We start from the raw sequence: 11,029 nt of genomic DNA, 5'->3' as shown, positions 1-11,029 counted from the left end.
TTGATAGACTGTTTTGTCTACAGTTGATCAGTGTGCTTCAGGCGATTATGTCGTTGATATAAATGAAATACGCGTCTGAACGATAACGAACACTTTCGGTGCAAACAGTCAATAGTTGTCAACATGGCAGATACTGTAACGGACGTGCCGGTAGTAAATGAAACATTTAATGGAACAGCCGAAAATGGAACTGCAAAAATACCCGCTACACCAGAGGGGATGTTGGTGGCGTACTCAAGTTTGGTTATCATGGCTCTGATACCGATTTTCTTTGGAGCCTTCCGTTCTGTGAGGTACCATAAGGAGCAAAAGGTATCGTCGAGTTACCAGAATGTTGATTTTTATTATATCCTTAATTGAATGATGTAGGTTTCTTAATTTTCAATGTTCTTTTCATCGTAGTTTTTTGTATTGCAGTATTATTTGTAATGCTCCAGTTGCATAGTGAGACACGTTTTGTGGTTGATATTGCTGATCTATGATGAACCATATGGCTGAACAGGTTTATGGATGTTTTGTGCTACTGCAGTTTTGTGCGGTTGATATTAGTGTAGAAAAAGTCTACTGGTTTAGTCAAAGTAGTTGTGTAAAGCATGCATCTTATAGGTGGGAATAATATTGGGACACTTAAGCACCTTTGATTGTCACCTCTGCACAATTGCAAGTGCTGTTTTCCCCCAATTGTATTGTTGCTCTGATTGATTATTGGTATCAGCCTCCAGGAAATATCTGCATAATTTGAGGCAATAAACACCAGTCGTTAAAGTAAAATGTTATGCTTTTCGTTTGCAGGAGTCTGGCGAGAAACCAGAGACAATGACCAGAAAAGATGCCGCAATGTTCCCCATCATTGCCAGTTGTACCCTCTTTGGAATATATGTTGTCTTCCAGGTAATGTACACAGACAACTAGAAGTCTGTGAGACAAGTTATGTTTAACATCTTTGTAATTATCTTTATTCACTCTTTTGACACCTAGACTATTTCGTACAAATGTTTAAGTTGGATTACTGTTAAGGCATTTTAGTCCAAATGTTTAAAGTAATAGTTCAGACTGAATCATAAGTAAAATTAGTGAGATATGAACATATACAGCAGAGTTTTTTTATGGCAATTTCAGGGCCGATATTCGGCCCCATTCCCCTAAAAAAAGAGTATATATTTTTTCCCCATTTTGTAAAAAAATCCCCTCCAGAAGTAAAAAAAAAAAAAATGTTTTTTTTTTTTTTTTTAGAAAGAACTGTTTCATAATCATGACAAATATATCTCAAATTTATTTCATAAATAACTAACAAAGTATATAACTATGAATTATAAGATTTTAAATTATTATAAAGTGTTATATTAAATTAGATTAGTTTTTTCCAAATCAGTGGACTTTTCACACGAATTGCATTTTTCTCCCAAAATGGCCAGGAAAAGGCCTTATGTATCTATATTGTGTCAATATTTGTTGATAAAAACATTCCAATTTGGTCCATTTTATTGATAAAAAATGCTTAAATTTGCCATTGAATCGATTTAAAAAAACTCAATTTGACTCAAAATGGCTAAGAAAACTGAGACTGTGCATGAAGGCTGAACTGTCTGAAACTAATGTTGAAAAAATCATTGATATATATATTTCAGAAAAAGGACTGAGACATTCTGCTGTGAATATTATATTCATACAAACATGTGTATTCATATAATAAATAAAATTACATATAAAAGAGTGAATTGTTAATTTTCCCCTTTTCCTAAAAAACAACGCATTTTTTCCCCTTTGGACGGGCCCCACCACCATTCCCCTTTAAGTGAAAAAAAACACTGTTATATACCAAACTTATATGTCACTTAAATGCGTTTCTATTGTTTATCAATAAATGTTCATTTTAATATTGTTGTTTTCAGTTATTCTCAAAGGAGTATATCAACATGTTACTTGCTGTATACTTTTTCTTCCTTGGGGTTCTGGCTTTGGCACACATTGCCAGGTAAGTTTGCTGGTCTTTAATGTTTTTCAATCACCAAAGGTGTAAATCAGTTTCCAAAAAGAGTTTGTTACATTATTAAAATAAACAGAATGCCATTCTTGGAATGGCTGAACGGTATGCATAAAATCTGTATTACAGAACACAATTTTGTTAAATCAAGCTTGAAAAACCTATTGATAAATGTCATGAGGCAATTTTAAGTAACCACACAAAGTAATGTTTTGTAGTTATCTAAATGATGTCAACTGGTAAAATCACTGTTATTTTAAAAATTGAAAATGCTTGGTATTCCAGTCCTATTCTTAACCCACTGATCCCGCCCCTGTTCCCCAATCAGGAGTACCACCTGATCTTCACAGAGGGACCTGCAGACAAGAAGGAAGGTGAGAATACCAGCACTGGTTTAAATGCAGTTACCCCAGTTTGAATCCTGTTTTATGTTTAGTGCATTAGGTGTAGGTATTGGCCTGCACTTTGAAGGTTATTAGTTACTGAAATAAAAAACTACATGTAGTGTAGGTAAAGAAGAAGTCCTCTCCTGATCATGTCGCTGGAGTTTACCTTTTTGCTATATGTGTAACCACTTAAATAAGCAAGCACGCTATTAAAATGCTTCTTTAGAGAACCATCTTTGAAACTGTTTGATGAATTTTAGATTAAATTCAAAGATGCTTTTTTTTTCACAAGAATTCTCATCATTAATATTTGGTTGCATTCATTCTGTATCATGTAAAATAGTATCAGTTTTCTCGTTGCTTTTCATAATATCGCTTGCCGATTTAACCTTGTCCTTACAGAATGTCTCATACGTCCAACACTTACCATGTACATTTAACAGTATCGAACGTCATCTTTTGTCATTCTTATCTGTAATTCATGTCTGTGGTTTTCTGTGTTTTCAGAAGTGGTGAACTGGAAGTTTGATCGCAAGGACCTGCTGGTGATTGCATTGGCTGGAATCGTTGGATTGTGGTACCTTATGAAGAAGGTGAAACTTACTTGCTTATTAATTTTGTTTCTTTAATGTGAAGTCAAATTTAGATAAAACTGTTGCAATTAGTTTTAAGTTAAAATCATAATGAAATTGAAATGTACGAAAATTATTATGCCATGATGTTATTTTTTTATACTAACTAACAAGTGTGCATAACAGTGATTCTCACTGTGTTTTAACTACGAAAAAAAATCTGTGTAATATTAACAATTAACACACAATTAGAGACTTGATCTGTTTTTCTTATCTAAATTTAAAGTGAGGATTTTTTAATAAAATAAAAAAAGTAAAAGGTAAATTAAACGTCTTAGTAAGTAAACTTAAAAAAAAAAATTCAACTTAGAATTACTATAGAACTCTGAATTTCCAGCACTGGATTGCCAACAACCTGTTTGGGCTGGCGTTTGCCCTCAATGGTGTGGAGTTCCTCTCCCTGAACAGCATCAGCACTGGCTGCATCCTGCTGGGTGGTCTCTTCATCTACGACGTCTTCTGGGTGTTTGGCACCAATGTCATGGTCACTGTGGCCAAGTCCTTTGAGGCTCCAATCAAATGTATGTTAGAGTCATTGGATTTCTGCGTATAATTTAGTGGCGTTCTGAGAAAACTAGGCATAATGCATGTGCGTAAAGTGTCGCCCCAGATTAGCCCGTGCAGTCTGCACAGGCTAAGCAGGGACTACTCTTTCCGCTTTTATGTCATTTTTCATTTAAATCAAGTCTCTTATTAGCAAAAATCCAATTACGGCGGAAATTGTCGTCCCTGATTAGCCCGTGCGGATTGCACAGGCTAATCTGGGACGACACTTTACGCACATGCGTTATGTCCAGTTTTGTGAGAACGTGACTCAAATATACCACTTACGCCATGGTTACCATTTGCCAAGTCATTTAAGGCAGCTATACAATGTGATTTATGTGTCATGTCTTATAAACAACCCTTCAAGTTTAACGACAAATGAGTTATACAAATAAGATGTTAATGTCTATTCCTCACTTGTTTATGGGAGACTTTACTTTGAGTTTTTAAGGAATGTTTGACTTAAAAGAAATCTCTTCTAAACGAAAATCCAGTTTATGTTGAAATTATCGTCCCTGATTGGGCCTGCATAAATTAAGCCCAGTTTTCCCAGAACTGTATGTCTATTTGATTTCTATTGGTATTCCCACAAGACCTGCTACATGTATGTATTTGATTTCTATTGGTATTCCCACAAGACCTGCTACATGTATGTATTTGATTTCTATTGGTATTCCCACAAGACCTGCTACATGTATGTATTTGATTTCTATTGGTATTCCCACAAGACCTGCTACATGTATGTATTTGATTTCTATTGGTATTCCCACAAGACCTGCTACATGTATGTTTTTGATTTCTAGTGGTATTCCCACAAGACCTTCTGGAGAAGGGACTGGCTGCCAACAACTTTGCCATGTTGGGCCTGGGGGACATCGTCATCCCTGGCATCTTTATAGCCCTACTGCTCAGATTTGACATCAGGTATGTGGAGGGGCTGCAACAATAGATTTAAATTTGGAAAACCAGAACATTGAAAGAATGAGATAGCTACATACATAGATGGATTTGACAATTGATATTATTCTTATGGATTGCTTGTTTAATGAACATGTCAAGTTATGAAGCAAGTAAAAGAATCAAAATCACCAGGAGCTCAAGTTATATTTATACCCTGCAAACAAGTTTTAGGTATATTGGAGTCACTCTGTCCGTTGGTTGTCAGTCTGAAAATTACAAGTTTGTGGAGGATTTTTTTTCTACATTTCTTAAACGATTTAATTTAAAGGGCTAATGTGTTAAAAGCATGAAGTTAACATGGGCAAAATACTTTTATATCCCTAGTGATCAACCCATCATTGAGGTATTTGCCCTTAAACATAGCTGACAAAGTGGTTTGGAGTTACCATAATTACTCTAAGTTTTCGGACACTTAAAAATATTTATTATTTTTCATGTCCGAAAATTTAGATCTACGTTAGCGTTACCGATCGCCGAAATCGCCATTGGCGATTACAATTCCTAGCTGGCGATTAAAAATAAGATTTTCATGAAATTGGCGATTGGAAAAAAATAGACCCTATGCTTTACAAATGCACACTCTAAATGCCTGTTTTCAGGCCGTATCAATCGCCAGAAACATCGCCAAGATTACAAAGATAACATCCTTACCGGAAAGGCCCCAGGGGATAATGACGACCGCCTAGGTCGATAATCCACATGGCTAATGTCTTAATTGGTCAAGCTTTACACTGCAACCAGACTTTTTGAACATTTTGGTTACTTGGCTATTTACGTGATGACTGAATCACTGAAGCGTGCCGTGTAATGACCTATGCTATAGATGTTATGATTCAACGTTATCGAATCGACCAGTACGGATTGGCATTTAATCAGATGGGCGGAGTTATGGCATTGACATAGCCACTATAAACTAATTTCCACAGACACAACGATTTTGATTGGCTAAAAAAGTAGATAAGAGTTACTTCCCTTTACGGTCGCTATGCGACTTGAAAGACCGATTTAGAAAGTGAGTTGCAGATTCTGGGAAAAATGGATGCTGCGAGCAAAAATGGAAAGTCGAAGCAACAGAAATTAACACAATTCTTTAGAAAAGAAAGCGGACAGAATAATGTAAACTCAGGAAATGACCAAATGTTAGGTTCGCGATCGGAGGACGTCTAAAATAGTGCAGATGTGAATGCAGAATCAGAAACGTCTATACCTGTCAAGGTTCACGGTTTCGTCGTGAGTCTCACTTTTTTTGACATGCAATGGCGGTCTCATGCTGACTTAGTAATTCCTCACGCATTTCTTCAAAAACGAAAAAAAAATGTTTGGATTTTATAAAATGTCGTATAATTACTTCCGAGACGGGCGGGCTGCTTTAGTGGTTTCAAACCTTAATACCACATGTACCGAAAACTGTTTAACGGTGTTAGTGTATCATTATCACTACGCCACTGGTGTCTATGTAAACAAATAAATTGGCTGCAAAATGTCAGCAAGTGGCTCACCAGCAAAGAAAAATTTTCAAGCAAAAAGGGCTAATTTCAGAAACAAATAATCTTAATTTTGCTCAGGAAATAGCCCCAAAACGCACCACAGACAATCTAGGATCAAAAAAAAATCCGGGGGGGGGGGGCATGCCGCCGGACCCCCCCAGATTTGGCGACTAAGTTTTTTCCTTAGCGCCAACCTAGTAGATACATAAAATATTCACAAATTACAGGTATCCGAAAATTAGAGATAAAAATTAAGGTGTTCGAAAATTATAATTATATTGAGAATACCGCTATTCTGTAGAATAGCGCTGTCAAATAAACTGTCGAAAATTTAGACACACTTCTAAGAATGGAAGGAAACCTGTATGTCCGAAAATTTAGAGTTACGAAAAATAATTATTTTTGCTAAAAAAGAGTGTCCGAGAACTTAGAGTAATTATGGTATTGATCAAATTTATGACTAAGCTCTAGCAAATTAAAAAAAGAGGAGCAAACCATTATTTCACTGGATTCCATGTGGCCTGTTTTTGATACAGACTTGTACAAGTTTCCTATTGGTTATTATTGTTACTGGATTCCATGCGTCCTGTTTTTGATACAGACTTGTACAAGTTTCCTATTGGTTATTATTGTTACTGGATTCCATGTGGCCTGTTTTTGATACAGACTTGTACAAGTTTCCTATTGGTTATTATTGTTACTGGATTCCATGTGGCCTGTTTTTGATACAGACTTGTACAAGTTTCCTATTGGTTATTATTGTTACTGGATTCCATGTGGCCTGTTTTTGATACAGACTTGTACAAGTTTCCTATTGGTTATTATTGTTACTGGATTCCATGTGGCCTGTTTTTGATACAGACTTGTACAAGTTTCCTATTGGTTATTATTGTTACTGGATTCCATGTGGCCTGTTTTTGATTCAGACTTGTACAAGTTTCCTATTGGTTATTATTGTTACTGGATTCCATGTGGCCTGTTATTGATTCAGGCTCATATTGTTTTCTATTGTTTCTTTCAGTCAGAAGAAGGAGAGCCGTGTGTATTTCTACGCCAGTTTCATCGCCTACTTTCTAGGTCTCCTCCTCACCATAGTCATCATGCATTTCTTCAAGCATGCACAGGTCAGTGAGAAGGGGGAGTATAACAGAATAGTCTTTAAATAAGTCTCATTATGTAAAAAATGGGCTTCATGCATGCAGTCCGCACAGGCTGATCTGGGATGGCACTCTCCCTGTGCACTGGATTTTCGTTTAGAAGAGACTTCCTTAAAACAAAAAAATCCACAAAAGCGGGAAGTATTTTCCTTGATGAGCCTCTGCAGACTGCACAGGCTTATTTTGGGATGACACTTCATACACAGTTATCAAGTCCAGTTTTCCCACAACGATACTCAAATGATTACTGCCTTTTGGGAATTCATGACATTGTCAGTTAACATTTCGCTTTGATATACCAGTAAATAGAGAGATGTTGAGACTATTTTAAACACCATATTTTCACATACAAATATATGTATCCTGATTTTGTTACCTTTAGCAATCATGTCTTGTTTTGGGGTCATTTTATTTTTCGAAAAGCTTGATAATTGATTTGAAAAATGTATAAAGAATTCCATTAAGCCCATTGTTAGTAGAGTTCATTTAAGTTTCTAATACAGCACGTTTTCAAGAACACATATAGGATTGAATAAAAATGATATTATTGGTATAAATGCTTAAACTAATACCTGTGATGTTCTCATTTCTAGCCAGCTCTGCTGTACCTTGTACCTGCCTGTATAGGAGCACCAGTGCTAGTTGCCCTCGTACGAGGAGAAATCAAAGCCCTCTTCAAGTAAGCCTAGCCTTATGCCTAGTAGTATATGTTGAATCAAGGCTGATTTAGCCTTGGGTTCTGGACACACAACCCTTTCATTGGATATTTTTAACTTAAAAAGTAGAAGGTATTAAAAGGCATGCGTTTTGTTTTCATAAATATATTTTATTATTTTGATTTGTATTATGTGATTTTTTTTTGTACACATTTCTGGTGAATGTTTGATCAGGTACCTTTTCTTTCTTGTATTCCTCCCCATAGAGGGAGGCCTTGAGAATTGCACTTGTTTGTCTGTATGTTCTGGTCTGTCTGTATGTTCTGGTTATGGTATTAAATCCTGTTAAAATATCGGTTGGATCTCGCTAAAAATTTCACGGCTAATTGACCTTAATCTTCGAATGTATGCTAAAAAGAGAATGTGGGCTGCCGCCAGTTTTGGTAGTGTTATGGCCCATTGTCTTTTTTACAGGTCCTGAAGCGTGTTTTTTTTTCAAATCCTCCTAAAATGCTGGACAAACATTACACACAAAAATGGTTTATGATCTTTAATTCTATCTTTTCCAGAAAAAAATCTAATAAAAGGGTTTCACTCAAACTTTCACAGTTTAATGACTTTATAGTAGATGATTGTAAATAAAGGAATTTTGTCTGTGACAAGTTTTGGCAGAACTAGGGTCCTATCTCTGTTTTTCCTCTAAACAATGTTAAGTAACAAAAAATTTGATTTTAACTCCACTTTCGACATCTCTTTAATTACTTAAACTGTTGACATCTCTTTTACTACTAAGTGGCTCGCTCAAACTTTATATTTCAAGGACATAAATGTGTAGAAGATTGTAAAAAAATACAGTTGTTCGTGACGAATTGAACAGGATTGTGGCCCTTCGACTTATTTTCCACTATGTAATATAATATAGTCCTTAAATTTGCCTTTGCAATTATAATAAAAACAGGAATAAGTATTTTTATGTACTGCAATCTTTATTTTTTTTTACATAAAACCATAAATGCAACTGTGCTTGCAAAAGAAAAGGTATTGATTCTTATGTTATTAAAAAAACCAGCAACCTACATGCATGTACACACATTATTGTATAATATAAATTATAGTTAAATAATAAAAGTGATGTGAAAAAGCTTACATTTAATAACTGCCTTTCTTCAGATATGAAGATCATCCGGAAGAAAAGAAGGAAGAAGAAAAGTCTGAGGAGAAAAAGGAAGCAGCCCCAGCAAAGAAGCAATCAAAGAAAGAAAAATAGAAGAAATTGGTGCTGGGTTAATTAGTGTGTTAACAATTTCAAATTAATAAGTCATGTCTAGGTGATGTGTTTTTTTAATGTTTAAATGTATGTTGCTGAGAAGTTCATTTGGTTTATCATACTTTAAAATCACAACTTGAAGTCCAGAAAATACAGTTTTATTGTTAATCTGTAGGAATAAAATTTTAACTGTTCCCGGTTGCACAAATGTACGAATGATTACGTGCCATGAAATTCGTTGTAGCAATAATTTGCTACAATGTCTAGACATATGTACGTTATAGACTGCATTTCTTCTTTTAAGGTAGAAACCTTACCAACTTCTTCATCATTGCTCATAGTAGTTATGATTGAAATTGCTGAAATATTCCTTCAGTCTAGTCACTTGCTGTACACTGGTGGACTATAGTTTACTGGAGGGGGATCTCTCATAAAGAAACTCATGACTTTGCCTTAATGTGATACAAAAATGACTCAAGTGAAGTATGTTGTAGACTTGTATAACTATCACTGAAAACCATGAGTGAAGATTCAAGTTAAGTGATGTTTGCATTTAGCTGATGTTAGAAAATAGTGAGTGAAAAGTTTGTGTCAATTTAAAACATAAAACATTAACCATCTGTTACCAGTATTTATTATTATTATTATTAGAGCCTATACGTCATGCGAAGAAGTTTGTGGTATGAGTATTTTGAAGGTCTTAAGTTTGTTTGAATACTGTGAAAAGTGTATGGGAAAAAAAGTTTTGTATGGAATATACTCCATCAGACTTTTATAGATAAGCTTGATGAGTAAGTCACTCTTAAAAGAATGTCATTTAAAAGATATATTTTTTATTATGAATGTGGACGTGTTCAAGATGTCTTTTTAACATTCTGAATTCTTTATTTAAGGGTTTTATTATAGGTGTATTAAAATTTTGTTCTTTTTTTTGTAAGTATCATTCATTGTCAGTTTGTCTTTATTATTTTTGACTTGCTTAGAATGAAATTTGTCAATGATATTAATTAAGATGGCTTATGCGATTTGTAAATGAGTTGTTTTCTTCTCAATATAATATAATAAATACGTTTGTGTATTTGTATTTTAGTTCATTCTGCGTAGTGACTTGCGAACTTAAAAACATGTCAGATATTGGCGTTAACAAAAAATGACAAAAACATCTACTCAGGCAATATTTCTTCTAAAACTTGGTAAGGTTTTATTGAAGTTTTATTATTTGTATCTTGTTTTACTCTGGACCATACTCCTCTCATCAGCATTTTAATACCGGTAGATTGTTATTGTTTTTATTTTTCATTTTTTCCCTTATTATATAAAAGTTATGTTGTAAATATTATTACCTATTCATCTTAAAAATATGCCATAACTAGGTCCATCATTAGTTTTATTAACTGTTTCACTTAAAGATAGATATAATTGTATTGTCAATATTAGTTAAGTGTGTGCTTATTGAACCAAACGTTTTTTAACAGTAGTATTGTTTTGGTTCAAGGTAGTGATTTTTATCAATTTTCAAACCATTAAAATTAACGTTATTTTGTTTTCGTTATACAAGATTTTGATGTATTATTTAAATAAAACCAAATAATGTTCTTTTCACAATGCCTTGTTACCTTGTATATTTAATGAAGACTGAATTTATTTCTGAAGATTAAAGTATATATAAAAAAACGTTATTATGTTATCATTAATACCCTAGTGAGACAATATCATGACAGTTGTTTAGTTAATTAAACCATTTAATATAATAGTGTAAAGACAGTCATTCAGTGTTGTTGATTTTGAAGCACGATATGCTGTCCAAATGTATTATCTATTTGTGAGTATCATTGATTTATAATTCATTTTTATCTTCGAAGGTGCATCAATGTGTAAACGCGAATAGTTTTTGAAAGAGGGACAGTTCCAATTTTAGCTTGGCTGTTTTCGGAGAAAACCCCCGAGGTATTGT

The 11,029-nt window shown here is 34.3% G+C and overlaps 1 protein-coding gene across 1 annotated transcript; it reads left to right on the top strand.

Annotated features, from left to right (window-relative positions):
- Nucleotides 1-28: 28 nt before the first annotated feature.
- On the top strand, nt 29-10,741 carry LOC127862280 (minor histocompatibility antigen H13-like). Its single transcript, XM_052401345.1, has 10 exons — nt 29-312; nt 793-891; nt 1,893-1,975; nt 2,270-2,358; nt 2,878-2,963; nt 3,340-3,523; nt 4,352-4,472; nt 7,017-7,119; nt 7,746-7,831; nt 8,979-10,741. Exons 1-10 carry the CDS (start codon nt 124-126, stop codon nt 9,073-9,075), a joined length of 1,137 nt encoding a protein of 378 aa, XP_052257305.1. The 5' UTR covers nt 29-123; the 3' UTR covers nt 9,076-10,741.
- Nucleotides 10,742-11,029: the final 288 nt, after the last annotated feature.

This window comes from Dreissena polymorpha, chromosome 16 (genome assembly GCF_020536995.1).
Source record: "Dreissena polymorpha isolate Duluth1 chromosome 16, UMN_Dpol_1.0, whole genome shotgun sequence".
Taxonomy (NCBI): domain Eukaryota; kingdom Metazoa; phylum Mollusca; class Bivalvia; order Myida; family Dreissenidae; genus Dreissena; species Dreissena polymorpha.
This window is presented reverse-complemented; position numbering and strand designations above follow the sequence as displayed.

Excerpts from the sequence above, each read along its gene's own strand:
- LOC127862280 (XM_052401345.1), top strand. The coding sequence starts at position 124 with ATGGCAGATACTGTAACGGACGTGCCGGTAGTAAATGAAACATTTAAT. Across the intron at positions 313-792 it reads GGTACCATAAGGAGCAAAAG|GAGTCTGGCGAGAAACCAGA; the intron begins GTATCGTCGAGT and ends TTTCGTTTGCAG. Across the intron at positions 7,120-7,745 it reads ATTTCTTCAAGCATGCACAG|CCAGCTCTGCTGTACCTTGT; the intron begins GTCAGTGAGAAG and ends TCTCATTTCTAG.